At 52.5% G+C, this 27,960-nt stretch overlaps 10 protein-coding genes and 2 pseudogenes across 10 annotated transcripts; 6 read left to right on the top strand and 6 right to left on the bottom strand.

The window, feature by feature from the left end:
• Positions 1 to 639: 639 nt before the first annotated feature.
• SAPIO_CDS0925 (uncharacterized protein) lies at positions 640 to 3,356 on the bottom strand (the record flags this gene model as incomplete). Its single annotated transcript, XM_016783603.1, has 3 exons — positions 640 to 1,773; positions 1,847 to 2,656; positions 3,246 to 3,356. 3 exons carry the CDS (start codon positions 3,354 to 3,356, stop codon positions 640 to 642), a joined length of 2,055 nt encoding a protein of 684 aa, XP_016645877.1.
• A 1,342-nt stretch (positions 3,357 to 4,698) lies between these two features.
• On the bottom strand, positions 4,699 to 5,488 carry SAPIO_CDS0926 (37S ribosomal protein S25, mitochondrial; the record flags this gene model as incomplete). The annotated part of the gene is made up of 2 exons (XM_016783604.1): positions 4,699 to 5,041; positions 5,112 to 5,488. 2 exons carry the CDS (start codon positions 5,486 to 5,488, stop codon positions 4,699 to 4,701), a joined length of 720 nt encoding a protein of 239 aa, XP_016645878.1.
• A 772-nt stretch (positions 5,489 to 6,260) lies between these two features.
• SAPIO_CDS0927 lies at positions 6,261 to 7,733 on the top strand (annotated as a pseudogene; the record flags this gene model as incomplete).
• Positions 7,734 to 8,173: 440 nt separating this feature from the next.
• SAPIO_CDS0928 (uncharacterized protein) lies at positions 8,174 to 8,490 on the bottom strand (the record flags this gene model as incomplete). The annotated part of the gene is made up of 2 exons (XM_016783605.1): positions 8,174 to 8,202; positions 8,301 to 8,490. 2 exons carry the CDS (start codon positions 8,488 to 8,490, stop codon positions 8,174 to 8,176), a joined length of 219 nt encoding a protein of 72 aa, XP_016645879.1.
• A 1,328-nt stretch (positions 8,491 to 9,818) lies between these two features.
• Positions 9,819 to 11,867, top strand: SAPIO_CDS0929 (annotated as a pseudogene; the record flags this gene model as incomplete).
• A 1,010-nt stretch (positions 11,868 to 12,877) lies between these two features.
• Positions 12,878 to 13,547, bottom strand: SAPIO_CDS0930 (uncharacterized protein; the record flags this gene model as incomplete). Its single annotated transcript, XM_016783606.1, has 2 exons — positions 12,878 to 13,075; positions 13,209 to 13,547. The coding sequence occupies 2 exons, from the start codon at positions 13,545 to 13,547 to the stop codon at positions 12,878 to 12,880; spliced, it is 537 nt and encodes a 178-aa protein (XP_016645880.1).
• A 1,776-nt stretch (positions 13,548 to 15,323) lies between these two features.
• On the top strand, positions 15,324 to 16,834 carry SAPIO_CDS0931 (uncharacterized protein; the record flags this gene model as incomplete). Its single annotated transcript, XM_016783607.1, has 3 exons — positions 15,324 to 15,565; positions 15,629 to 15,741; positions 15,822 to 16,834. The coding sequence occupies 3 exons, from the start codon at positions 15,324 to 15,326 to the stop codon at positions 16,832 to 16,834; spliced, it is 1,368 nt and encodes a 455-aa protein (XP_016645881.1).
• Positions 16,835 to 17,439: 605 nt separating this feature from the next.
• On the top strand, positions 17,440 to 18,028 carry SAPIO_CDS0932 (uncharacterized protein; the record flags this gene model as incomplete). The annotated part of the gene is made up of 3 exons (XM_016783608.1): positions 17,440 to 17,668; positions 17,769 to 17,839; positions 17,912 to 18,028. The coding sequence occupies 3 exons, from the start codon at positions 17,440 to 17,442 to the stop codon at positions 18,026 to 18,028; spliced, it is 417 nt and encodes a 138-aa protein (XP_016645882.1).
• Positions 18,029 to 18,255: 227 nt separating this feature from the next.
• SAPIO_CDS0933 (uncharacterized protein) lies at positions 18,256 to 18,992 on the bottom strand (the record flags this gene model as incomplete). Its single annotated transcript, XM_016783609.1, has 2 exons — positions 18,256 to 18,745; positions 18,973 to 18,992. 2 exons carry the CDS (start codon positions 18,990 to 18,992, stop codon positions 18,256 to 18,258), a joined length of 510 nt encoding a protein of 169 aa, XP_016645883.1.
• A 541-nt stretch (positions 18,993 to 19,533) lies between these two features.
• SAPIO_CDS0934 (Leucine--tRNA ligase, cytoplasmic) lies at positions 19,534 to 23,303 on the top strand (the record flags this gene model as incomplete). Its single annotated transcript, XM_016783610.1, has 7 exons — positions 19,534 to 19,572; positions 19,650 to 19,697; positions 19,774 to 19,905; positions 19,980 to 20,606; positions 20,680 to 21,723; positions 21,792 to 22,025; positions 22,086 to 23,303. The coding sequence occupies 7 exons, from the start codon at positions 19,534 to 19,536 to the stop codon at positions 23,301 to 23,303; spliced, it is 3,342 nt and encodes a 1,113-aa protein (XP_016645884.1).
• A 916-nt stretch (positions 23,304 to 24,219) lies between these two features.
• SAPIO_CDS0935 (uncharacterized protein) lies at positions 24,220 to 24,555 on the bottom strand (the record flags this gene model as incomplete). The annotated part of the gene is made up of 2 exons (XM_016783611.1): positions 24,220 to 24,282; positions 24,358 to 24,555. The coding sequence occupies 2 exons, from the start codon at positions 24,553 to 24,555 to the stop codon at positions 24,220 to 24,222; spliced, it is 261 nt and encodes an 86-aa protein (XP_016645885.1).
• Positions 24,556 to 25,528: 973 nt separating this feature from the next.
• On the top strand, positions 25,529 to 27,908 carry SAPIO_CDS0936 (ATP-binding cassette sub-family D member 1; the record flags this gene model as incomplete). The annotated part of the gene is made up of 4 exons (XM_016783612.1): positions 25,529 to 26,071; positions 26,155 to 26,370; positions 26,445 to 27,118; positions 27,182 to 27,908. The coding sequence occupies 4 exons, from the start codon at positions 25,529 to 25,531 to the stop codon at positions 27,906 to 27,908; spliced, it is 2,160 nt and encodes a 719-aa protein (XP_016645886.1).
• Between the last annotated feature and the right edge of the window lie 52 nt (positions 27,909 to 27,960).

The following is a 27,960-nucleotide window of genomic DNA, read 5'->3' on the forward strand; positions in this document are numbered from 1 at the left end:
GAAGGTTGCTACTGAGTACTCCGTAGTTTACAGCCCGGTAAATGATGTCGTAGTGTGATGTCGGTTATGCAATGTACTATAAGTAATCCAGGAGGAGACAAGGACCCCAGAGGTGGACAGACAGCTCCATCCTCCCACTGACTAGGGGGACTCGTCCGCCCCAATGATCAATAATCCAGCCCCCAGACAAAAGAACATTGAAGGCGCCTGCCACTGAGGGTCCCTGCAGCTCAGGTACCGTATCGTATCTAGGGCTGCATCCGAATGTGCTCACTTTCATGTTGTACCACACCAAGAACAACCAACACCTTTCATGGGTCATGATGTTGACATGTTTTTCTGCGCACCAATACTGCAACCTTGGCGAGGAACGCCCCATTGTCGACAATATTGGACTCGGGTGTTTAAAACCCACACCTCGCCCGCTTAATTTCGATCTATCGATGAGGGGATTTAATGCAAAATTACATGTGATACCGCTTGCTGCAGATGATGCCGCCCCCAAGAAAAAACAAAAAGAACGCCTGTCTCCATTCCGTCCCAAAACATCATTCAAACAATGCAGTCTATGTGCCTGTTAGTAATACAAAAAGAGAGAAAGCAAAAGCCTGCCGAATCCGTTGCCATTGATGTCTTATTTCACGCCAACGCATCCCACAGGCGATGACCAAGCATCACGACAATAGTCCACAGCCCTTCCTCGAAGCATCCCGCACATAGTACCGAACTCGTCCACAGCTTCAGCGAGAGGTGCCCCACGGCGCCAATCTCTGCGATGCAGAGCAGCAGCCCCACGATATTGCCAAAGGACACACCCCCAGAAAGGCGGAGGATGGCGTCCTTCGACAAGAGCAAGGTAAGCAAGGCACCCATGCCGACACTGGCCCGCATAATCTGCATACTATGCTCGTTCGGGTTTTGCGCAGCGAATAGCCAAAGTCCGATGAGGACCACAAGGAACGCCGCATCGGTCCCTCGCGAACCTCGCCGAGGAGGTGAATCTCCGGATGCGGGGGCACCTTTCCCGCCACTTTTCCGACTCGCGCTGTTCGGGGAGGACCCCGCCTTCGCCGCATCCTCCTCCTCTTGGCTGAGAGTAAAACTACTACTCAACATATCCGCGAGGGAACTCCGCGGGTCCGCGCTGGCGTTTTCATAAGAAAAGAAGGACGGCGGCGCAAAGTTGACGTAGTTGCCGCTGCTGCTCGACTTTTTCTTACTGCCGAACATGCTGCTCCCGCCGAAGCGCGCCGTGAAAATTTCCCTGTCTTGTTTGATTGTCTGCGTGGCTGGTGGGGCGGGGTTAACCAGTCGTTGGGCTGGGGCCTTGGGCGCTGGGGGGACCTTGGCCCAGAATGGTCTTTGTGGTTTATCTGCTTGGCTTGGGGGCGCGCCGAAGGGCTGGGCTTTGGTGATGCCAGGACCTCGAAGCGCCGGCGCGGGTAAGCTGGTGGGTGTCCAATCCATTTCTTCGGAGTAAGTCGGCTGGGTAGGCTTTCGGGGAGGCGTACGAGGTGAGAAGGGGCTTAGTTGTGGCGAAGGTGGGAGCTCGGTGTTGCTGCTCGGACTGTCGAGTCCGGTGATCTTCCCGGTTACACGACTCGGGGTGTTAAGGATGTCGTCAAGGACGTCCGAAAGGTTTTGTGTCGTCGTAGAAGACTTTTCCTTGTTCGCCCTGGTCCGAGTAATCTTTGGCCGTAGTGTGGTCATTTCGGCCGATGCAAATAAGGGGGTAGTATCTAGCCTTACGCTCTTTCGAGCAAGTACGTAGACCTAAGAACAAACAGGGGTTAGATCTAGACACCGGCCCAATACTTTCCATGGAGGAAGGATAATAAAAACTCACATAGGAAATCAGACCTGCTACAAAGGCATGGATGGCAAGTTGGGCGGTCGCCTGCTCGGCGCGCTCAACATCAAGTTGTACAATCTTGGGAAACAAGTACCTTGCCACGGCCAAAATCGCCTGGAAAGCATACCACTTAGGCAATCCGAGGATAGGCCTAGAGAATCCCCTCACGATCTCGGGGAACTTGGGATTCCACCAGATTCCGAGCACCGTCATTTGAAGGGATAGACGGATCAGGCTTTCAGTAGACGGGAGAAATCGGCTCGTAAAGTTCCATGCTCGCACCAAATATCTTCCCTGCGCCTCTGCGGGGAGATCACTCGTCAGGAGATCCGCCGTAGCCGAGAGGTGCCACAGGAGTTGGCACGCGAACGCGCCATACCATAGCCACCTGCCCAAGGAATCGGTCAGGAACATCATCGTCCTCCGCCTCGGCGACGTCCTATTCGCTCTGCTCCGCTCCATAGCCGTGCGCAGAAAGTCCGTCTTGGCGATGTACCCGGCGGCGTTCAGTTTAGCGAGGACTTTTGGTTCGCAATCGGCGCACATCTGGGGATACCGGTCCTCGAGATCCTGTCGGAACTTGTAGTATTTCTTCTCGAGCGCAGCATAGTCCGGGTGGTCGGGATCATCGGGCAGGTATTGCGCAAGGGATGCTGTGTAGAGGTGTTGGTTCTTTAGGCATTTTGCGCAAAAGATGTCTTGGGCGGATTCGGGAGACTGGGGTGTTCCTGATCGTTGAAATGCGTAAGCGTGAGATTGCGATGCGGTGGTCGTCGCGACGGGCGGATCTGTAATCTCGCCGTTCTAGAAGACGAAAAGTTAGCATCTATCTTGGGCGCAAGGCCTGAGGCATCTACATTAACGCGGACTATGGCGTCCATACCTCGTCTAAATAGTTTGTCGCATCGCAGTGCGGGCAGAGAAACTCTTCTTGTCGGGTGTACTGGATGCCTGAGAGTCGGTTGCAGTAGAAGCAGCGCAAGTTGTGCAACCTTCTAAATCGAGCCATATTATTTTAGCTGTCATAACCGGGGGAGTCTCAGGTTGTTCCATGGGTTGATGGAGGTGCTTTATAGCTCTGCTTCGTTAGGCTGCAGAAGCAGGGACCTTTCTTGATGGTTCTTGAGGGTGATGGGTCGTTAGGATCGGGGCTTCGGTAAAAAAAAAGTTGGAGCCAAATCCAAATATGGTTGCTGGGGTGCCTGGGAGGTACAATTGAAGTCAATATTGGTGAAGAAGTGCCAAAGGAAAGGTGCAGAGGAGTAAACTGTGGGGCAGGAACCAAAACTGTCCTGGTACATATCTTGTCTACTGCCAGTTGCCCGTCAGTGTTGAATTCAATGGCAACCTTAGGCACTTGCCAGCATTGGCCACATCAAATCAGTGCACACACCCACGCCCAGCACTGGAGTGAGCTGTGCGGATCTTCACAGCTGACACGGTAGCTTCTGGCATAAAGCGATCCAGGACCACCAGCAAAGTATCCAGAGTCTTCAACAGCCATTCTTCTTTGTTTCTTCAAGGAGACATACAGAGATGGCTCCTTGAGAAGGGTCAATTAGTTTCCAGGCTAAGACTCAGCAAAAATCACAGAATTTGCCATTGTCAAGGTCCTGAGATTTCACTGCACATTGTGTTCATCGAGAGATCGCCAACCATCTCACTCTTACTGAAAATGGCAATCTCATTTTCAACAGGCATCCTCGCCCTCGTTGGAACCATTACAATAGCAGCAACCTTTCTCAACCATCCTGGCCTCACACCGGGTGTATGTGCCTTGGTCCTGCTCCTATTTATCCAAGCGCTCCAACTCCCGGTCAGCATTGGTGTCTTGAGCGCTGTTGGTGGTCTCCTATCAGCCTCCTTCCTCACGGCTTTTAGAGCTCATCCTCTAGAGACAGCTCTCGTTTCAGCAGGCCTCACCATCCTGGCACTTATACTATTCATCGAGGTATGTTTCGTGTCAGCCGCCTCTCTCATTGTATTTTCCCTCTTCTCGGATCTCTAATATAACCTGAAATAGGTTCGTCATGTGCAACTTAGGAGGAAGAGGGTGGGGAATCCTCAGTCTGTCGCCCGGGTTCTAAGCAAGGCCAAAAAGTTCGGCCTGCAGGCACCGCCTCTATATATCCTTGCGGTCCTCGGCTCCGGAGGCCACACTAAGGAGATGCTTCTCATGATGGAACACAGCTTTCCAACATCCAGGACTATGCACCGCCGTTACCTGGTGACAAGTGGAGATCACATCTCTTTGAAGCACCTCGGGGCTTTTGAGGAGAAAATTAAGAGTGAAGTAGAGTCGCAGGGCACCTACGACACATCCATCGTCACGAGAGCCCGTCGTGTTCACCAACCTCTCTATACGGTTCCATGGTCTGCACTGCACTCCATCCTCGACATATTCCCAGTATTGCTTTCGCGGCCAGAGATAGCTACTGCTGATAAGCATATGAGATATCCCGATGTAATTGTTACAAATGGACCAGCAACCGGATTCTTCGTCGCTTTGCTCGCCCACCTTCTCAAGATGTTCTATCTTGTGCCAGAAGACAAGATGCAGGTCCTTTTTATCGAGTCTTGGGCTCGCATCGAATCCCTGAGCCTGACGGGAAAGCTATTGCACTACACTGGGATTCCGGACTTGACTTTGGTCCAGCATGAGGCTGTAGCGAACAAGTACGGTTTATTGAACGCGGGATGGTTGGTACTGCCGCAGTCGCGGCGTCATCGGGTAGTACAGCAGATTTGCATGAGTTCTATATGAGTTACACTGAGATTAGGCGTAATTGTACATGTTAGCGCGGAGCTTCCCACACTCCATCGCAACGTGACTTGATCCAACAGTTTCAAAGGTCCTCGGCTGCATCAAGTATCGGCCCGGACTCGCCTGTCTCGGACTGGACTTCTGCAGTCGGCGCGGCCTCGGGGCCCGCCCGCAGGGCGCGGAATCTCTCAGCCTCTGCCGCAGCCCATGTCTTCCACCTCTCAAACTCCTTGCCCTCGAGCTCGTGCCCAATTTCCAGCCTAGTCTTGCCGAAGTAGGCACCGACGTATTGGGCCTCCTCCTTGGCTATCCTCTTCTCAATTTCTTCTTCTTGTCGGAGCTCGTAGAATTCCTTTCGGGCCTTGTCGTAGGCCTCTTCCTTGGACATTCCGCTGTCCATGAGCCAGAGTTGACGTTGGACGACGCTATCATCACGTATTAGCACATCATCGCATGACTCCTGTAGTAGGGCTAAAAAATCGACTTAAGACATACCACTCGCCGCTCAAGGCCATTCCCGGTTGCCTAACCCCCTTGCTCCAGTCCAACAAACGCGAATCCTTGCCGTCCAATTCGAGAATAATGCGAGGGCGCGCAAGTTCCCACGGGTGGTCCTTGTAGAAGGCCTGTCGCAGGCGGTCCTCGGGGAACTCGATCCGCTGCGGTCGGTAAACGTTCTTCGGGCGCCTCTGCTTCTTATTGGGGGTCCGGAGCTGCACGGCGGCGGGCCTCGTTATTGTCTCGGCTGGGGGGATGTTGTAGAGCACAGGATACCAGGGAGGCTCTTGGACTTGGTACTTTGGCATGACCCTCGACTGGAGTTCTGCCGTCACCATCTGGTAGACCTTGGCAGGTCTTATTTGGCGACCCATTGTGGGCAAAGGCGTGCTGGATACAACTAAATTGAGCTCGGCGACACGAATTGGAGGGAATTCCAGGGAATTTCGTGCCGATCCAGTTGGGTTCTGGACCTTTTCGTGGTTGGTGGTGAGCTCGTTCGAGAAGTTGCGTGCAATGTCAAAAACTTGAAGATGCGTCGGGTAGTTTTCCGAAGTATAGCCGGAAACAATCCAGCAGGAACTCTATTATGCTGCAACCACCCCCACCGTCCATTATTTGTACTTACTTGTACTCGGTACTGCGAAAAAAGATTCTTTGCAATCCGAACCTCGTCGCTTTCTTGCAACCGGGCTTCGCAAGAACCACAACCAACCCGTCAAATTCGAGCCTGCAGCTTCCTTTTCTTTCCATACGTGGCTAGCCCGTTCACACAAACATGTTGCTGAGCTCATGAGAGTCCCTAGCCGTTTAGATGGGCCGATATGCGTCGCCATCCTTTCCGCTCGACCCGCGGTCTCGTCTCCTTCATCCAGCAGACATGTTCGGCAATGTCGCGACAATTCCTCCCCCCGAAGCTACCAGACAGCACACAATGCAACTCCATCTAGAGCCGTGCAGCCGCCGAAGCGGAACACTTGTGCCAAGACAACCACATGGCTTCGATCGACCTTTCTGTCACCACTATCTCCATCGGCCTCCTCCAGAACCCCTTCGACCGAGCGAGGAATTTCCAGCTCAACTCGCTATCACGCCCCGGCGAGTGCTGCTGCTATCCGATCCCCTCCCCCCTCGCCGCCAGTAGACATGAGCTCCGCTCGTCAATTCAGCAAGGATGAGCTTCTCTCGCTCGTCAGCCAGCAGGACGTCGGTCCCGTTCAAGAATACCTCGACTTCCATCAGGATCCGTATCTCAGACGCTATGCTCAATCAGATGGGCCGTATCTAAGAGTGTCGACTCGAGACGAAGACTCGCAGTACCCAAGTCGAGACCAAGCCACTCACGGAAACAAAGAAATTGAACATGCTTCTGATCAGCTTCTATGGGTCGTCCGCAATCGACTACGTCACCCATCCCGAGTCAGTCTCGACACTGTGTATAGACATTATATGAAGGTGCCAGAACCGAGGATGCTGCACATCTCGGCGCCTCTACGACGGCTTTTACTGCGCGCTCTTGGAACACCCGAGCGGAGGGATTCAAAATCTATGCTGAGGTATTTTGCGGCCATCTCGGATGTGAAGAATTGCGGTCTTACGTTAAGACTTCCCGAGTGGAATTACGCGCTGGCTTTTGCAAGTAAATATGTCCGGAGGATAACAGAGGCCGAGGCGGAAACGACACTCAAGCTATGGAGCGAGATGGAACGGCAGGGCGGCGTCAAAGGCAACGAAGTCACCTTCAACATCCTCTTTGACGTCGCCTCCAAGTCTGGGAATTTCGCCCTCGCCGATATGGTCTACAAAGAGATGGAGGCGCGGCAGATCACGTTCAACCGCTACCACCACGTCAGCTTGATTCATTACTTCGGCCTCAAGATGGACGGCGACGGGGTCCGCGCAGCGTATCGGGAGATGGTGAATGCAGGCGAGGTTATCGATACGGTTGTGCTCAACTGCGTCATATCCGGTCTGCTCAAGGCGGGGGAAGAGTCGGCAGCGGAGGAGGTTTACCAGCGGATGAAGACCGACGGCATGGAGGGTCTCCCAGGACCACCTTACCGGGATTACATCCCCAACAAGATGGTGACGAAGGTCCTAATGCTGCTCGGCAAGGTCGGTAAGGAGCACCCTCCCCTGCGGCTCAGATTCCAGCAACTCGCACCGCTCGCGCCCGACCTCCAGACGTACCGCATACTCGTTAACCATTTCGCCCTCAAGACGGGCGACCTCGCCAAGGTGGCCCAGTACCTCGACGAGATGAAGTGGTTCCAGGTGCCTCTCCACGCCTCCATCTTCCTCGCCCTCTTCAAGGGCTTCGCCATGCATGGGGGTTTCGCCGGGGCGACGTGGAGCGACAAGCGCCTCCGCAGCGTATTCTCTGCGCTACTCGATGCTCTGGACCAAGAAGTCGCGGACCTCCACATCGAGATGTGGTTGGCTATGTGGATTCTGCGGGCGTTTAAGAAATGCACGACGCCGGATGAGACGAGCGAGACGTACAATGTTCTGCTGGAGCGTATGACTCTTAGCGAGTCACAGGAAGGGTTTATGGAAGACTTTCTTTGCGATTTATTGAGCGATAAGGATTTATCGGTGTACAAAAGGTCGATGCCGTAGGATAGCGGCTGGCAGAAAAAAAATGGATTTAGAGGCTGTTATATATATAGGGATGTGTTAGTAACTTTGGTGTATAGACTATAATTTACAATACCCAGGTTTCTCCTGTCTGTAAAACCTTTTCGTTCAGTCACTTGTGGAAGATCATCATCCTTGCAAATGTTGCTGCGGATAGCTTCGTAGTGCCCACTTATATCATACCACGGGATGTCACGAGATATTCATTTTCCTCTCCGGAGCCAACGAACATCATCGCAAAGGTGCAAAAGCAAGAATGAGACAAAAGAGAAAACGGAGTCTATTCAGTTATGTACACGTTTTCCACCATCGATGCGCAAGCACTCTATCCCACATCTAAATAGCGCTCATCCGAGTTCCCGATTCGATCCAACGAGAGCTCAGATCAAGCCATTGGAGCCCAATTCGACAGCGAAGAAAGCTTAAGCCTTGGGCTTGTAGGTTTGCCAGACTAAACAGTCAGGATTAGTTACCGTTTCCTTCTCGTAGCCCGGTGGTCGTCGTAGAAAAACTCAATGGATGAGGAGGGATAAAAACTCGATCACGTACCAGCGATGCCGAAGGGAGCGGCGAAGCCGACAGCACAGATGCCCCAGAAGGTGAAGGGGAAGCTCTTGGACTTGGGGTTGAAGGGGAGGTTGCCTCGGGGACCTTCGGGGTAGTGGTAGGGCGAGGAGAGGCGGGCGCGGGTGGTGGAAAAGGCCCTGCGGGCGACGACGCGGCTGGCGTTGGCGTACATTGTGTCCGGTTTTTGCGAAAAGGAAAAAAAGCTATGGATAGATTCTCCGCGTCAGATATGTCTTCCTCTTGAGAGATTGGATCGATTGAGGGCGTGCGAGATCGAGTGTTTGGATCGTACCTTGAGGCTTCGTTGAAGGGAAGGGAGTGGAGATGATCGATGGTTTTGCTGATTCTGAATGAGTGGTCTGAGGTTTGCCAATTCGGAAATGTCTGGATTTCGGTAAAGCCTCGGTTTAGCTTGGCTGTTCACCGCCTTTAAATGGGGTGAGCTTGGGATTTTCTGCCGCGCTTCTAAAGCTTGTCGCTTCAGTGGAGCTATCACCCGTTGCGGATTACTCAGCTCCCTGAAATGCCCGACTTCTTGTTCAAAACGATAACCTCATTGTTCAAGCATCCTACTGCCACACTTCAAGATGCGAAATCTCCAGCTCAGAATATCACAACCGTCGAAGACTTCAGTCTAGACCGGTAGTATAACATTATAGGCGCTTAGGATCCTGGTCACTGATCTCTATTAAAATTTATATCTTACATCCACCAATTAGCAGCTATTGCAAGCGAGGAGGCAGTTTGTATACCTTTGTATTGTTGCCTTACACCCCACTACGGCCTATTTTCACACATAGAGGAAGGAAGTAAAAGAGGAGGAGAACGCGGGCAAAAACGAGAAATAAGAAAGTGAAAAGAAGTAATTGGAGAGGAAAGATATTGTACAAAGTCAGGGTACAAAGTCAGGGCAGTTCATCTCGAGGCCGTCCGCTCTTTGCGCTCACTCAGGTGTGTTTTTCCCCAGTCCCATGATTGTGTCCGAGACATCCATTTAAACACGAGGGATCGGGGTCGGGATATGCTTTGGCGACACCAACATGGATTCATTGGTGAACTTCGGTGAGAGAACCTATCAGTGATGCTTTAGCCTATGCTATTGCAGGATGAAGGAAGGCGCGAGGGCCAGTTCTTCTTAAATGTTGCTCCTTCCCTTCGATGTTGCGATTCGAGGGAGGACGCCAATATCAGTCGCTCTTGCTATCACAATTATACCTGTCAATTACCACATGTCTCCATTTTCTCTCTGACTTCAGGTTCAAATTTTGTCTATTTTTTTTTTATTTTTCTCTCTCCTCCTCTCGCATACACATAATCAACTCTCAAAAAACCTTCCTCATCTCCTCATCCGGCCTCTGCTCTACATCTGTCAGTAGAGGTGTAGTGAGTTGATATCACTATCTTTCTTTGGTCTGTTGAGGCATATTGCCTGCATGCTTTCTGCTACTCTCTGCGCACGCACACAACAGCACGCAGATCCACTGTGCCATCCACAGCCTTATGGTTGACCACCGCCACGAGTTGGCTCGGGTGGCCCTTCTGAAGGGCACCCTCGGTCTGTTTTCCCCTGGAGGCAGTCTGCCTCTAGGTGTTGACCCGGCATGGTTCTCATCAGGGATCAAAGACCTGCTCCTCGTCAGTGTGGACATCGAGGCAAAGCCGGATCAGGCTACGTCTCGAAGCGAACTTGGATATACGTTCCATTGCGGCGTGTCGGTCCTCGACCTACGCTCCGTATGCGAATACGCCCAATCTCTATCCAGCACTCGCTTCACCCCTAGCAGGTCGAAGCCAAAACCTCCTCAAATTGACTCGCACCATTTTACGGTTGGAGAGGCCAATAAATGGAACAGGAAGTATCTGAACCGGGCGAATCGTTTCGCCAACGGGCGAGAGGACCATGTGCTAGCCTCCTTTACTAACCGTATTCATGGCATCCTGGGCGGCAGGGCCTTCATTCTCGTCACACACGCTGGATTCAGCGGCGACTATAAACACTGGAATTCTTACAATATCAAGATCCGTCCGCTCTGGACTGTTGACACGAGCCATCTCGCCCAACTCCTATACCCGCAGGACTTCACTCGTGAACCGTCATTGGGATTGCTCCTGTATTTTTTTCGAATTCACCATAGGCCCTCGGATTTACATATCGCTGGATATGATGCACTCTATACCCTGAAGGTTCTCCTCAGGATGATCTCCGTCATCGTCGGTCACAGCCCGTTCTCAGCAGACCAATCAGGCTCCGACTGGGCTGCCGTTCAGCAAGCGGTGTGTGATATCCGCGGCTTTGATCTTAATGCCAACTCCGAGGCGGGGACTTCTCATCCAGTGCCATCGGATGAAAACCAAATTTCTCAGTTTCGGCGTGGAGGGGAGATAAGGGGAGGAGCCACGCCTTTGAAACTCAAACAGCAGGATACTAACCCTCGATTTAAAGCGAGTGCATCACTGTCCACGGATGTGGGAAGGAAGATACGGCCTCCTCCAACCCAGGTGAGGAGGAGCATCCGACTAGCGATGCAGAAAGCAGTTCACTCTTCGTCTCAAGCCCTGAAGTCACCAGCTGGTCGCTACCACGCTCGACTGCTAAGGGGGGAGACGGGAAGCCTTTGGGTTGATATACGCCCCACTGCCGTCGAGCAGGAACCTATTGCGGGTGGTAACGCAAGCGCGGCCCAAGCCCATGGCCCTGATGACCTCGGTGGAGTAAGTTCCCAAAATGAGACCATGGCGACGTGTCCCATCGCAGACAAGGAGGGAACAAACGCGGCGCCGGCGGCTGTCGTCCCTGAGTCGGACCAAGATGCCACAGAGGAGTGTGGCGGGCTCGCATCCAATGGCATAGATGATCAGTGGGAGGATTTGTCTATGGCTTCGGGGTCAGCAGCACCTTCAGGGGTCCATGCCCAAACCTTGAAAACCGCAGGTGCCTTCCCCAGAGCACTACGGCTCACGCTACGACCCAAGAGGAGCCTGACGCAGGCGGGGACTCCTCGTCCGACATACGATTCACGTGAAATTCAGCTTTATGATGCCAATCAAGCTGCGCAGAGCTCCGGCACAGTAACAACTGCATGTAGTGGACATCCTGTTATGAAGGACACTGCGGTCCCCGGGTCGGGGGCGGTTCAGCGACACCGATACCGTCTCACCTATAATGATTTACCTAGTCTTGATGACCGCGATTCTGACCAAGCTCCTTCTGCCGAGACTCTGACTAGACCTACGACTGATATCCATGGGCAGAGTGGACCTAATGCACCCGGTCATGTTTGGCTCGCCCCTCCTGGAGCTGCAGTGCCTTACCTCAATGCATTGCCCAAGGTTGGAAGTGTTCACAAGACCAAAACCCCAGAGATGGGGCTAATCAGCAGGCTTCGAAGGCAGAACAAGTTACAGAAGAGAGCTGCTACTGCCGCCGCTCCAGCGATGTCCGTTCCAACCACGGATCAAGAAGAACCTGCTCTAGTTAGCAGCCGTCTTTTAGGTCCTCAAGCTGAGACAGAACTCAGAGGCGAAGGAGATCCTCCGACTCGTCAGTGATTGTGTCATGACATTCTTTTCGGGATGTTGACACGCGGTACGGAACGATGACCGCTTAACTTAGGACTATTAAACTTCAATCCCAGCTCCTCCTACTTGCAATATCCACTCGGAGAGATACGCGGGTTTTAGCCATTCCAAGTTGAGACATGTAGGAGTGAACCTCCTCGTGGCGGAAAAGACGGATCAAACGGAACAAACTTAAGAGCTCTTTAGGACCGACTTGCAGAAGCTTTGGACCTTTACTGCCCGGGCTTGGTGTCCATAGGATTGATGTCATGGCTGTTCAATGTATGTCAAACAACCCCCACACTATTTCTTTCATGGGCCAGAGAGCTTTTATGTCTTGGCCTATTCAGGACTATTCACAATGCCGAACCTAATTTTCTACTATCACTTAGGGTATAGCGACTGAAGAGAAGAATGAGAAATGCCTTTTGATTATGAGATCTGCTCAATCGAAACCATGCTACCAGGAAATTCTTAAATGAAGATGCTTGGAAAATGGTGAATATCTCGAGATAATTCAACATTGATTCACCAAGGTATATTCACTGACAACAGGCATATATATGTTACCTTATACTCGGGAATAACTAACACAGAAATTACAGCTACGGTTAAGCATCTTGGGTGATCTTTGAAGGAGTTTGATTGACTGGACACATATCTGCAAAGCATCGACCTAGCTCAGGTTCTTCCGTGAGGATCATACAGGAAACACAGTCCTATATGATTTATTGGCTGCATTATGCCGACTGACTCTTTGATGTATGTGTTGTTGTCTAAGAAGTGTTGTTTATTAAGGGATGCTTTCGAAATGTGAGGGAAGTTTGGCCATGAAGCAGAGCTGGATTTAGCTCAATGCAATGGCTTTTGGTTTCTCATTATCATACAAGGCGCTTTGTGAGCTCGTCTCGACGCCGTTCTCTATCCCATGTTTATATGAATACATCTCCACTCCTACCCACCCCAACTCCCCTAGATTCGTGAGCGTTTGAGCGGACAGCTTACTCGCCGAAGTGAGCAACAGGAGCGTCGAGATCCACTCCGGTCTCTTCCACGAGAAGGTCATGCAGTGAAGATAGGTCCCTCAGGTAGATCCAGTTGGCGACCTTGGTCCCTTGCTTCTTATCCTCGACGTAGACGTAATCGTAACGCTTGGGGCCTGAAATGGGTGAGGAGAGCCATATCTGCTTGTTTGGGGGCTGTTTGTTTATCACATAAGTTCCGTGGGAGGGGAACGCGATTGTAAGAACGCCGGCCTTGGAATAGGTTAATTACAGACAGTTAGAGGAAGAGGCAACCGGAGAAGGGTTGGGGGGGAGGTTAGCTACACACAGCGAACTCGACATCGACATCCTCCCTCTCCTCCTGAAGGTCCTCGTACTTGGCGCAAATACGGTCCAGGTATTCGTCTGACAGCTCATGGTACTTGTTTTCCGAGAGCTCGACAATCTGGTAGGTTAAGGAAGGCGGAGGAGGTGTCTTGTTGGCGGGGGAAAGGGCCGGCGCGCGGTGGGAGAAGGATCTGCGGAGAATTGGGGACGGAGACCGGGTTATGCCGGAAGTGTGGGAGGCGGAGAGGAGGGCGACGGGGGTTTGGCGGAGGGAGGGGGATGGGCGGGCTCGGAGGAGGAGACGGCCGGAGGTGAGCCGGAGGGCTGTCGAGGGGGGCATGTTTGTTGTGTCTTCGATCGCGCTCAATTCGGAGGAGAGATCGTCGGTGGAGGTATTATAGAGGAAGCATAGTTCGGAGAGAGACGTATGAGAAGGTCGGACAGAGAAGATTGAGCAGTGAGCAAGTTACGGGCGCGGGATTGAAGATGGCAATCACGTCACAAAGCAATGGTTTAGATGCATCGAATTGCAAGAAAGCGTTACTTTTTTTGAAGTACCGAAGGAGCAAGCGTCGAATCTCTGGAATAGTCTTCAGAGGGACGGGTGGGTCCGTCCATAATGGTCCGAGCGTCGGCCCATCAAGACGACTTCGCAGCAAAGTATCCATAAGAAGGTAACCAGTCATGATATTAGTTTATTGTAGGTTGCACCTGCCTGGCTTTAGTTGATCTGTGTTATAGGAGAATGAGGGGTGCTCTTTCCTAAGTTGATACTTGAAATATCCCTCTGTGGAAGACTTCCATGTTATTGTATTAGGGAAGAAATTCCCCGAAGGGGAAATTCTTCCCGTGGAAGCTAAGAACTATGGAGGCTGGATTTTGGCATCTGGCTACAGTTGGCTTGGACTGCCAACCTGCCAACACCCTCTTTTTTTTGTATATTAAAATCATGTCCCACGCATGAATTGATCCTTCTTTTTCATATTCGATTACTTCAATTTTGGGGACTTCTCGGTTTAAGACTGAAAAAACAGAAATTTACAATAGGCGAAAAGAGCATGGGTGAGATAACAGTATCTGAAACCAAGAAGTCATCCAAGATCAATCTGGTCTCTGGGATTCTGTATGTGGCACACCATTCAGATTCCAATATAGGTGTTGGAGGAAGTCTCCGGAAGCGGATTCTGCAACGGGGCTTGCCATTCAAGATCAAGCTGGAGAGGAGGCCTCTCGGCCCACTCATCGATATCGAAGTTCATGGTTTCGATGCCACGATATCGCGGTATGATTTCACGCGAGCTGATGTCTTTGGGAAGGTGACTAGACTGGCTCTTTTTCGAAAAGAGAGCCGTCGCACCTACCCGTCCGGATGGATCCTAGGGCCGTGGCTAAGTGTCGAGGCTCGCTGCTCAGGTTCAAGTTGTTGATTTGTTCTCATTGGACTGCTGTATCTTGGGCACTAAAGTTTCCAAGGTCGGTATTGGATATTCCAGCTGCAGCTTCATGCAAGAGTCTGATACGGCGGGTCGTGACTGCAGGTTTCACGCTTATTGGAAGAGCATCTACACGTTGATCCCTACCATGAACGTGAAAACTTTAGAGAGAGCCAATGGAAGGCAGGCTGAAATGGCAGGGAAGGGATTGTCTGTAAGCCTTCTATCATTTTGCATTGCAGACTTTAGGAAGACCAAATGAAAAGCCAACGTCTCTGTCACTAATTCTACAGTTTTTTTTGGAGGTGAAGCCGTGAATGGCTAGGTGGATAAGTCGTCATCCAGACAGAGCCTGTAAGGTGTAATCGGAGGTGTGATAGCACAGGCAAAACGGAGTCTGGAACCTCAGACTAGAACAGACTGTAAGTGATACTCGAGGAATAAGCAGAAATCTAAAGATGAGACCTCTCCAAAGATCACAAGTATAAATAGGACCCATTTCCTCCCCTTCCTTCATCCTTTCTCGCTGTCAACTCTCTCTACAAGTCCCACATTCTACACAGCCCAGAAGACAACTTCCCTTCAGCAAACATACTTTCCTTCATACCAGACCTTGAGGGTTCTAAGGAAACCTCTTCTTCCCGTTCATATTCCCAAAACATTGATCCACTTCCCTCATCAACATGGCCAACGGTGTCCAAGAGCATAAGTCCCAGAATGACATTGAGGTCACAGCCGATGTTAGTCCAGGGCTACCTAGCCAGGAGCTAGAATCTCTTCTCAACCTCAATGCCCATGATGAAGAACATGGGAAGCCGGAGAAGTCGGGCAATAGGGCTGCTCAATGGTTCAGCCAAGCCTGCCGTCTTGTTTCCGAAGCAAGGGGCATGATATCCGAGGAGCTCGTTAACTTCCTCAAGGCCAAGTCCGTTTTCCCACTCCACCCCTTTACATGAGAATCGACTACTAATGGCATTGTATTTTACAGCCTGGGCGACACGAAGCTGTACCTTGTCGTTGGAAAGGCGGGGACAGGCAAGAGCACGATTCTCAGCGAGCTTACCGGACTGGATTTGAATATTGGACATACCATGAAATCAGGTAATCGGAATAACCTCACAAGCTGACATCACCTCTCCGCGGCCGAATGCTGATGGGCTAATAAAATGATGGTCTCATAGGTACTCTCCGCTTCGAGGTATGCCCAGGCATCATCGATGGCGAGCAGTATCTCTTCGTTGATACAGCCGGGTTCGGAGCGGCCGATGTCGATGACCTCGAGAACTTCAAGGACATCATGAGCTGTCTGTTTAGTCTCGGGTTCCTAGTCACCTTGATGGGCGTCATATTCGTCTACGGTGGCACGAGTGAGCGCTTCAAGAGGGAGGATGTTAAAACCTTGCGCTGGCTGCAATGCTTTTGTGGCCCTGAGTTCATGCCGAACGTTACAATCGCCTTCACCAAGTGGGATTCCTACAGCGCGGATGACTTCGAGATAAACTGGCTCAAGGTCCCCGGTCTTCTTGACGAGCCCGTAATTGCCACTATTCTCAAGCATGGAGGCTCCTTGTACCATCACGGCATCCCGGGCGGCCAGGGCTCTCACCATCTCGCGGAAATGCCCGAGAGGACTCTCTCCAACAGGCGGCACAAGGTCGAGAGACGTACCGAGCTCCAGAAACTGATTCGACGGCGAAACACCGGGAAGAAGCCGCCGAAGCTTCAAGTTCTGCGAGAGGCCAAGACGCTGGCCGCGTGGAAGCAGACAGAGGCGGCCAAGGTTTTAATGGCAGATGTGAACGAAACCGAAGTTGTCATACGAGGTAACCGAGCCGTTGTGGTACCGAAGAGAGACCTTGTCGAACCGGCTATCGTTGGTGGACCTCTTCCACCAGGTGAGGGGAGCGAGACTGATAAGAAGAAAGGGGATAGCCCGAAGAAATCGGAGGAAACTGCCAAGAAGAGCGACAGCGAAACTCCCGCAGCCCGTTCGGAGAAAAACAAGACTCGAAACCAGGCGCCGAAACCAGAGGAGCAGACAGGCTGGGGGACTAGGATCATCGGGTGGCTCGAGGTTGCCAGAGAAGTAGCGAAGTTCTTTAAGGAGGCTCGTTCTGCCGCCGCTGCTGGAAGGGGGGAAGAAGTTCCAAAATGGAGCATCTTTGGCACGCTGAAGAAGTGGTTCTTCGCCTGATGGATGCGAACACTTATATGGTTAGGTTGACTTTGGGCCGGTGAAATTGGGTTCCTCAAGGTGAGCCATGCAAGGTGAGATTGTTAAGTGGGAGATAACCCAAGGTGACTTGGTCAAGATACACAGATTGTTTTGATGCTGGGGATTTATGCTTCACGGGATGGGCAGACTGATTAACGCTAGGACTTCTTTCCTTTCTTTTGTCCTCTCATGTTCCTTCGATATATTCTTCTATTTCTCTTTTAGTTTTGTCACAACACATCGCCGTCACCCAGAATGAAACCATGATCACTTGTTCATTAACATCAATAAGTTCCAAGAATGAAATCTGATCGCTAGAATCGAAGTCTTCTGTCTTGCGAATCTAAACGATATGCAACTAAACGAATGATCGGCTTAGTGGGGTATCGCCTCTGGCCACTGCCAGATGGTACCACGCGTCAACACGTGAGAGCAATTTTCCCTGTCTGGAGAGAGAGTGATCTAGACTTTTTGAAGTTGATCTCGAAAGTGCCCATCATCAGCCTTCACAATTGAGTGCAACCACGACCTCTCTCCCAGTCTCGTGGTTATTTCCCTTCTAGGCTCGCCCTAGAAACACGACAATGTTACGGACACTCGTAAGGCGGAGTGCCGCCGCTGCCGAAAGGCCGCCGTTGACTATCCACAACAACCCTTATCAGACAAAGAAGGTCTGGCCGCCGGATTACAAGCAGCTCTCGTGGCAGGAACAGTTGAGGTTCGAGAAGAAGTATAAGCGCAGGGTTATATTGGCGTCTAGGAGGCCGAAGTGGGATAAGGGGGTTAAATTGGTGCAATTGGCGACGACAGTCGGTAGGTTTCCACTTGGGCTTTTACTCAGCGGCATGATTTCGGCTCTCCTGGAGACATGCGCTGACAAGAGGGTTTCCTTCCTTTCCCCCTTTCTTCTTAGGTGTTCTTTCTTGGCTATTCTTCTTCGCGGAGCTAGAGTTCCACGGGAAGAAGTACGTCCCGAACGAAGAGGTGAGTGCCTGATGTGATCCTGCGCCTTGGCTCTATGAGAGGGAATTGGCTGATGTTAGGCGACGAAAACAGATTCGCAAGGGTGTTGGCACTCTTTGGGGTATCTTCGACGAGGCGAATAGGTACGGCGACGCTTCGAGCGCGAATCTCCCCGAGTTGGTGAACCAGAGATCGGACAAAACAAGATGATTGGGGATATGGCGAGATAGCGTGCTTGAGGAAGCGCATTGTTACGATAGGGACGTCAGAATTTTGCATCATCCGGAGTTGAGGGTTTGGTATACCAGGTTCTCTCCGGAAAAGGGCGGTATAATCTACAAAGCATATTGTATAAACGAAAATCCGGAGAAAATCTCATCTCATTTCAAGATTCCATCCTCATTATATTGAAGCGTTAAGAAATTCTTTTCGAATCGCTACCTTGTAGCCCAGCTGAAGTTGCCACCCATGCCCAACCCAGCACCTAAACCCGTACTCCGGCTCTCGTTGACCGGCCTCTTAGCGACGGTACCTTGCGCCCTTACACCGGCGACGATGCGATCCAGATTCGTCTCTACCACTACACCGCCCACTATCATCTCGCTTAGCGTCGAATGAAGGGTCTCGAAGTTAAAGATGAGGTCGAGCTCGCACACGTTCTCGAAGAGTCGGTCGAGGGCCTCGACGTAGACTTGTATGAGGTCGATGAGCGCTAGCGGGGACTCGGTTGACGTCGATATTATGATGAAGAAGAGGGTTGCGTAGTTTCGGTAGGTCACGAGGGAGGGGACATCGTTCTGCTCCTCGGACGAGGTTTGGGAGGTGCCGGATGCGGCGAGGAGAGGGGGGAGCGGGAGGAAGTTGCAGGAGCCGACGGGACGGTTTGATACGAGGGTGAAGATTTCGGATATTAAGCGTTGCTGGATGCTAGTATCCTGTTCAGGTCGTTAGCAATTGGGGGATTCCCTTTGCGACGAGGAGCAGTCGCTGTTGAGCATTGTGGGGAGCTGGGACACATGCGAGCTGGGTGTAGAACTTGGTAAGGCGGGGTTGGCCGGAGCCGTTGAAGACTAGGAATGCGTTGATCATTGCGGTAGGGAATAGGCACTGCGCCTAGAAGCCGTCTGGCGGGTTTGGGACCATCTACTTGAGACTGCGGATAGATGGTCTTCATCGGTACAATTCTGATATCAGAGGTGCCGATGCCCTGTCGAGGGTCGCATGCGATTACCTAGCCAAGATCGGAGCAAAGACGTAATCAGCCGCTAGCATCAACATGTATGAAGTAGCAGCAACATTTGGTTAGCCACAAACAGTGTGTGGCACAGCAACCTCAACTCAATTGAAAGTGATTTTAAGTATATGGGTACCGACAGTCCCGGTGTATTATCAGTAGTATTTGATTCAGCTCTTCAAACCCCTCGGCTGGGCTGTGAACAAAGTACTGAGTGCGCTGCCAAAAGGGTACACGCATAGGTACCTCTTCCGGACTTCGTTCGGATACAATTGTACTGTTGACCCACAGGCCTACTCCTGACTCATCCAGGTACCCCTCCAACACCAGGAAACAGGCACCCCGCGAAGTGTGGCGTTCCCGCTAGAAAATCTCCAAAAGTAGCCTCTTGGGCGACAAGTTTCATCCTATCCGCCCCAATCAATAACACAAAATTTCCCTTCCTTCTGGCAATACCCTCAGTAAGCTTGAGTTTTACAAAATGGAAGGCCAGAGTTCGAAGGTCAAGGAGCTCAAGGGCGTAAGGACTCCCAATCGCGAAATTTCCACTCTTTAAACCCTTGCTTGTACCACCCCTGCTGACTTGCCCCGCCATAGACCGAGAAGCGTGACGCTCTCACCGCATGGGAGCGCGAGTGCCAAGCTGTAAGTGAACTCCAATTCAGGACCGGAAGTTCGATGTTGCGCTGGTATTTTGCAATAGGACTGACAGATTTTGCAGAAATGGGAACAGGACGGCGTATTCGAGGCAAACCCCCCTTCGATCGACGATATTCCCCTCGATTCCATCTCCGCCGCCGATCTCCGCGAGAAATACCCACGATGGCACGGAAACATCGCCTATCCTTACATGGTATGGTACTTTCTGAGTGATACGTAAAAGGAAATGTTGAGTGGAAAGTTGCTGACGAATATCCCCTCTTACAGAACGGTGCTCTCCATGCCGGTCACTCGTTCTCCATCTCCAAGGTCGAGTTCCAGGCCGGTGTTGCCCGCCTCCAGGGCAAGAACGCTATGTTCCCCATGGGTTTTCACTGCACCGGAATGCCCATCAAGGCGTGCGCCGACAAGCTCACCAAGGAAATCGAGATGTTCGGCCGAGACTTCGAGGGCTACAAGGAGGAGTTTGAGGAGCCCGAGGCCCCCAAGGCCGCCCCAGCTGCCAAGGAGGATCCGACGAAATTCAAGGCCCAGAAGAGCAAGGTTGCCGCGAAGAGCGTCAAGGCCAAGTACCAGTTCCAGATCATGAAGGCCATTGGTATCCCAACCGAAGAGATCCACCACTTTGCTGATGCGCACCACTGGATCACCTTCTTCAGCCCTCTTGCCGAGCGAGATCTCAAGAGCTTCGGTGCTAGGATCGACTGGAGGCGAAGCTTTGTCACGACCGACATTAACCCCTACTACGATCAGTTCGTGCGCTGGCACATGAAACGATTGAAGGAGGCGGGAAAGATGAAGTTCGGCAAGCGTTATACCATTTACTGTATCAAGGATGGCCAGCCCTGCATGGACCACGATAGGTCTCAGGGTGAAGCCCTCAACCCCCAGGAGGTTCGTTCGACTCCACATCCATTTCAGGTTCGATCGGAATCTTTTTTGATGTGTTAATATTTTCGTGTTGTAGTATACTGCTTTGAAGCTCAAGGTCCTTGAGTGGTCGCCCAAGGCGGCCGAGATTATCAAGGGCAAGCTCCCCGAGGGCGCGAACGTTTTCTTAGTCCCTGCCACTCTGAGGCCCGAAACTATGTACGGCCAGACGTGTTGTTTCGTCGGACCCAAGCTCCAATATGGCGTCTACCAAGCTTCCGATAACGAGTACTTCGTCATCACGGAACGCGCCGCTAGGAATATGGCGTATCAGGGTATTTTCCAGGAGAACGGCGTCATCAAGAAGGTTGCCGACCTCGAGGGCTCCGATATGATCGGCACCCTCATCAACGCTCCTCTCTCTTGCCACACGGAAGGCGTCCGCGTCTTGCCCATGGAGACGGTCCTTGCCTCCAAGGGTACCGGTGTCGTTACCTCCGTTCCCTCCGACAGCCCCGACGACTACGCGACTGTTACGGACCTTGCGAAGAAACCCGAGTACTACGGCATCGAGAAGGAGTGGGCCGAGAAGGAAATTATTCCCATTATCGATACCCCGACATACGGCGACAAGTGCGCCGAGTACCTTGTCAAGCAGCTCAAGATCTCTTCTCCAAAGGACTCGGTACAGCTCGCAAAGGCCAAAGAGCTTGCCTACAAGGAGGGCTTCTACCAGGGTGTGATGAAGGTCGGCGACTTCAAGGGCGAGAAGGTCGAGGTCGCCAAGCCCAAGGTCCGACAACAGCTCATTGACAACAATGAGGCGTTTGCCTACTCCGAGCCCGAAGGTCTCGTCATCTCCCGCTCTGGCGACGAGTGTATCGTTGCCCTCATGGACCAGTGGTTCATCGAGTATGGCGAGGAGTCGTGGAAGAAGGTCGCCCTCGATTATGTCGAGAATGGCCTCAATACCTACTCGGCTGAGACTAAGCACGCTTTCGAGGGCGTCTTGAACTGGCTCAAGGACTGGGCCGTCAGCCGAAACTACGGCCTTGGAAGCAGACTGCCTTGGGATGAGAATGTCTTGGTTGAATCTCTCTCCGACAGTACCATCTACATGGCGTACTACACTATCTGCCACGTAAGTTACAAGAACAGGAGCCCCTCCTTTCATGGCAAGTTATCAAGGTACTAATACGTCATTTCTAGCTCCTCCACACCGATATCTATGGTCGCGTGAAGGGAGCGGCGAACGTTGAGGCTAGCCAAATGGTTGATCAGGTCTGGGATTACGTCTTTGCCCGCCGTGACTTCGACGAGTCCATTGTCGAAGTCTCCAAGATTCCCAAGAAGACTCTCCAGTTGCTGCGCAGGTCCTTCGAATACTTTTACCCCATCGACGTTCGCGTGTCCGGCCGTGATTTGATTCCCAACCACTTGACTGTAAGTCGACCCCCAATCTCTTTATTTACTAATGGACTTTGGCTCTAATCCTCATTTTAGTTCTGTATCTACAACCATATCGCCATGTTCTCCCGGGAATACTGGCCAAGGTCCATCCGTGCCAACGGCCACTTGCTCTTGAACGGCGAGAAGATGTCCAAGTCCACAGGAACTTTCTTAACCCTCCACGACCTTGTTGCCAAGTACGGTGCTGACGGCGCGCGTATCGCCCTTGCCGATGCCGGCGACTCCATCTCCGATGCCAACTTCGAGGAAGACGTCGCCGACAACAGCATTCTCCGAATGTACACTCTCCGAGAATGGTGCGAGGAGGTAACCCGCGACAAGGCCAACCTCAGGACGGGCGAGTTGAACTCGTACCAGGACCGCTTCTTCGAGAACGAGATGAACGCCGCAGCCACCGAGGCCATCTCGCAATACAACCAGACCAACTACAAGCTCGCCCTCAAGGCGGCCCTCTACGACCTCTCCGCGGCGCGTGACTTCTACCGAGAGGCTTGTATCGCCGGTGGCATCGCCCTCCACGCCGACCTCGTCGACAAGTGGATCAGGCTGCTCGCCATTCTCCTGTCGCCCATCACCCCCCACTTCTCCGAGTACATCTGGCTCAAGGTCCTCAAGGAGAAGGACACGATCCACCGCGCCAGGTTCCCCACGGTTCCCGCCGTCGACCCCGTCCTTACGGCGGCCCGCGAATACATCAAGGACACGGCCTCCAACGTCAACTCAGCCGAGAGCGCCCAGCTCAAGAAGAAGGCCAAGGGCAAAGCCACGACCTTTGACCCCAAGAAGCCCAAGAAGCTCACCATCCTCGTTAGCACCACCTTCCCTGCCTGGCAGGAGAAGTACATTGAGCTCCTCCGCGAGATGTGGGATCCCGCCACCAAGACCGTCGACGACAAGGCGCTCAACGGCAAGATCGGCAAGATGGGCGAGATGAAGAAGGCTATGCCGTTCGTGCAGGCCCTCAAGAAGCGCCTCGTCTCGGGCGAGTCCGTGCACGTCGTGCTCGACCGCAAGCTCGCCTTCGACGAGACGGCGATCCTTAAGCAGATGGTTCCCGGGCTTAAGCGCTCAGCGAACTTGAAGGAGGTGGATATCCTCGTGCTTAAGGATGAGGGGAAGAAGGCGGTGGATTTGGACGGGAAGGAGGTGCCGTTGACGATACCGGCGGAGAATGCTGTGCCAGGATCGCCGGTTTTCCATTTTGAGAATGTGGAGGAGGGAGCGGGGGAGAAGACTCTTGAGATTAGGTAGAGGAGATTTTTAGATGGTTGATGTTTTGGGATGATTTGGGTTTTTATCAATGTCAGAGCATCAGCAAATAGTGGAATGGAAAAAGAATTCATATCACTGTAGACAGCGATTGAATTAGATGTGATGCTTATAGTTTCAATTTTACGAGATATTTTCGGCCAGGGTACTTGCGAGGATATGACAACATATATTATCGATTTACATAGAGAGGCATGGTTTCCCGACGACGCGCTCACAGCGATTGGAGTGGTTCCCATGATGCTTGAGAGCCTCAACAGCCGAGGTCTCACACCAACTCGTAAGTGAAAATGGTTCTACTCATCCTCTAGTAACAGTTCCAGTAGGGTGCCTCTAATAGACCATATTCGCTACTGCTGTATGGCTTCCCGATTTTCTCAATTAAGTCGTTTAAGAAGATCAGTTAACAACCGCTCCGAGAGACCATCGGCGGCACTATCTTGTGGAATTGTGTCTAAGCTGTGGCTCGGCACGCCGCTTTATTGCTCTGATAGGTGAGTGTAAGACATAGAGCCTTACAGGACTTAAATTTGTGTAGTTAGTGAGAATCCTGTGAGGTTGTCTTTTCCATCCGGAGAACACGGAGTCGTCACCTTCGTGTTCTGGTGAATGGCGGTGGCGCTTCGTTCACGCTAGGGATGCTGAGCAGACAGGCGTCTTGGTTCTCGGACGCCGAGATTTGCAGGCCTGGCCGCGTGCTTTAGACGGAACCGTAGCCTGGCGGATACTGGGGACCGCGAGATGTGATCCCGGCGTCTCAGGCACAATGCGGCCGAGCACAAATCATCGACTACCATAGGGCTCATGGCGTTTCTCGCAACGAGGGCGTGCAAAGGCGAGATGGTTTCACCTATTGCTACGCCAATTACTTTGGAAAATAATCTATCTTTCCATTGTTTCAAGCAGCGACGGCGGTGGCGGTGGTTGAGTCGACGGTGGATGGCTCCGGCGGTAAATCCTCCTTAAAGCGGAACAAGTTAGTCTTATACGAACACTTAGCCCAAACATGCCCCGCGCCCAGGGAAGGAGAACATACAAGAGCGTATATGACGCGAATCATGAGGCTACAGCTCGGACAGACGGCAATGTCAGACTCGTCGCGGAGGTCGTAGAGGGAAATCTCGAAGCGATCACCGCATGGGCAGGGATAATGGTAGATTTGGCGATCGGCATCGAAGGTCATGTCTTCGATTTCGATCTCGTCGTAGACGGAGATTTCTTCGTCGTCAGACATTTTTGGCGCTGAGAGGGGGATTTTCGTCTCTTTCTCGGTTGGAGGGGGAGATGGGTGGCGAGGATAGAAAATACTTCGTTGATGACTCGATGTGAGGGACAAACGAGATGGTTGAAAACGCTGCGCGAAGTGGGGGGAGGTTTTGGAGGGGTTTGCCTGAAAAAAAGAAAAGAAAAAGTTGTTTGTAAAAGGAGGTGCAAAACCAGAACTGACACTGTGCTACCCCGCGTTCGTGGCTTCGACTTGAGGCGTCGGACGCAGTCACCGCCACAATAGAACAAGGATATCATCGGCTTGTTAATAAGCAGCCCTCATTGGCCGGTTAAACCACGGGCGGGTCGGTCAGATTCCAAGCTTGGAAGGTGGTGTGAACCTTGGTATACGCTGAATCACATGCTGGAAGAATGGATAGAATCTGGGGTGGCTCGGTTCCCCGTTTGCTTAGATCGCCCGAGGACAGTGGCGGGTCGAGCCAAGACGCAAATTCAACGTGATCGTTCCTGGGGTTGACGGCGAAACTGACGAATGAGAACCTGTGACTTGACTTCCATTTGCTTGTGAAGGCGACATTGCAATGGGAACCTGAAGCTTCGACAAGCTGACCTGTTCCGTCTCTTCCCTCCGTGAATCAGAAAGTCAGAGGCTGTCTTTCTCCTACATCCATCTGCCCACTCTCGAGCTTGGAGATGAATAGGTTCGACCGAATGCCTTCAACCCCAATGGTCTAATCTAATTCTAATCCACAAGGACGCCGCTTCTATACGAAATAATCTAGCTTTCGCTGGCGGACTAGAGCACCCTCGTGAAACCCGCCAGCGTCACACTCAGACGACTCAAATTGGCAACCTCGGGTCTGCCGCTCCCACGCATGCCGAATCGTGATCGCGCAAAAATTCGCATCAAGTAAAACCTTCGACTTCTTCCCGCACATAACATCACAGTTCCTTTACGCCCCCCTGCCAGCGCGGCAGCCATGGCGGTACAATCCAAACTCTCGGGCCACGCCCGCACGATCCGCGGCCTAATAACCACGCTCACGAAGCTCTACCTCGCCAACCGAAGCCGCATCTCCAAAGCCGTATGGATCACGCTCTTCGTCGCACTCGTCAATCGCGTGCGCAATGCGATATCTGAGCAGAAAGCAGCCTCTCAGCGCGAAGCCTCGCAGCGAACAGCTCGCCGGGGGACCGTCTCCATCAGCGATGATGCCGGTGAGGCTGCTGCTGAGGGCGCGCATGGCGGCAAGAAGCGCAAGAAGGTGGAGCTGAACCGCGAGTTTTTCCGGTCGTTGCTGAGGCTGTTGAGGATTGTTGTTCCTGGGTGGAGGAGCAAGGAGGCGAGGCTGTTGATTAGCCATTCGTTTTTCTTGGTGGTTAGGACGCTGATTAGTGTCAAGGTGGCGGCTATGGATGGTGCGATTGTGAAGAGTTTGGTGAAGGGGAATGGGAGGGAGTTTTTGATGAGGATTGTGTGGTGGATGCTTATTGCGGTGCCCGCCACGTTTACGAATTCCATGGTGAGCAAGCCTTCCGAAGCGTCCTTCCCTCTGGCGTGAGGTTTCGGTTTAAAACGATGGCTGGCTAACATTTGTGGTCGCAGCTCTCCTATCACCAAGCCGAGTTGTCGCTGAAGTACAGGGCGAGACTCACGCAGTTTATCCACGACAAGTACTTGTCCCAGCTCACCTTCTACGGACTGTCGGCGCTGGATGACCGGATAAAGAATCCCGATCAGCTTATTGCTGTCGATGTCGCCAAGTTCTCTAACAGCTTGGCTGAGCTGTACAGCAATCTGGCCAAGCCTCTCTTGGATATGGTATGAAAGAAGCCTCCCTCCCGTACTTTCCGGTCCCGATGAGACGTTCACCTGCTAACCCTCCCATTGCGTAGACCATCTACACGTACTCGCTCTCTCGCAGCGTAGGGGGAGAGGGCGTCGTCTTCATGTCACTCCTCGTCCAGCTCTCCGCCAACGTCATGCGGGCACTAACACCGCCCTTCGGCAAATACGTTGCCGACGAGGCCAGGCTCGAGGGAGAATTCCGCTTCCAGCACTCCCGACTAATCGACTACAGCGAAGAAGTAGCCCTGTATGCCGGCCACGAAGCCGAGAAGGACACGCTCGACAAGGGCTACTTCACCCTCATCAAGCATGTAAACTACATCCTCCGCCGGCGCTTCTACCACGGATTCATGGAAGACTTTGTCATCAAGTACTTCTGGGGCGCGCTGGGCCTCATCCTCTGCAGTATGCCCGTCTTCATCAAGCTTCCCGGCCAGGTTGCCATGAACATGGGAGACAGGACCGAGAGCTTCGTTACGAACCGGCGCATGTTGCTGTCGGCGTCGGATGCGTTTGGCCGCATCATGTTCTCCTATAGGGAGATTATGGAGCTAGCGGGCTATACCTCTCGTGTTGCGTCTCTTCTCGAGGTCATGGATGACATCCAGGCCGGTCACTTTGAGAAGAAGCTTGTCTCTAGCTCTGGTACTGAGAATAACGAGGCGGTGCTCAAGGGGCGAGGCACCGTCGTTGAAAGCAAGGACATTCGGTTTATCGATGTGTAAGTTGCGGTTTCTCTCTTTTGAGCGGGCATGTTCTCGATGCTAACTTTGGTATTTTCTAGCCCTATTATCTCTCCCAACGGCGACGTCCTCGTCAAGGCCCTCTCCTTTTCCCTCAAGCAAGGCGACCACCTTCTCGTAGTCGGCCCCAACGGATGCGGCAAGTCGTCCCTCTTCCGCATCCTCGGCGGCCTATGGCCCGTCTACGGCGGCACGGTATACAAACCCCCCTTCACGGACATCTTCTACATCCCGCAGCGACCGTACCTCAGCCGCGGATCCCTCCGACAGCAAATCATCTACCCGGACAGCCTGCGCGCCATGCGAGCCAAGGGCGTCACGGACGCCGACCTCTACAAGATCCTCGCGTCGCTGGGCCTCGAGCATCTCGTGGGCCTCTACGAGGAAGGGTGGGACGCCGAGGCCGAGTGGCGCGACGTGCTCTCGGGCGGTCTGCAGCAGCGAGTGGCCATGGCGCGGCTCTTCTACCATAAGCCGCGATATGCCATCCTCGATGAGTGCACGAGTAGCGTGACGCTCGAGATCGAGAAGGCCATGTATGATGGGGCCAAGGCGCTTAACATTACGCTCATGACGGTCAGCCACCGCCGGAGCTTGTGGAAGTACCATAGTTGGATCCTGCAGTTTGACGGGCAGGGGAACTATGTTTTTACGAAGCTGGATGCGGATAGGAGGTTGAAGCTGGAGGATGAGAAGGAAGAGTTGGAGGTTTTGTTGAGGCAGGTACCGGAGTTGGAGAGGAGGATGGAGGAGTTGACTTCGGCGTGAGGGCGGTTTGATTGATGCTATTGTTATTTTGTGGGGGTTTTGGATTCTTGTT

The sequence above is a fragment of the Scedosporium apiospermum genome, assembly GCF_000732125.1.
Source record: "Scedosporium apiospermum strain IHEM 14462 chromosome Unknown SEQ_SAPIO_0044, whole genome shotgun sequence".
NCBI classification, from domain to species: Eukaryota; Fungi; Ascomycota; class Sordariomycetes; order Microascales; family Microascaceae; genus Scedosporium; species Scedosporium apiospermum.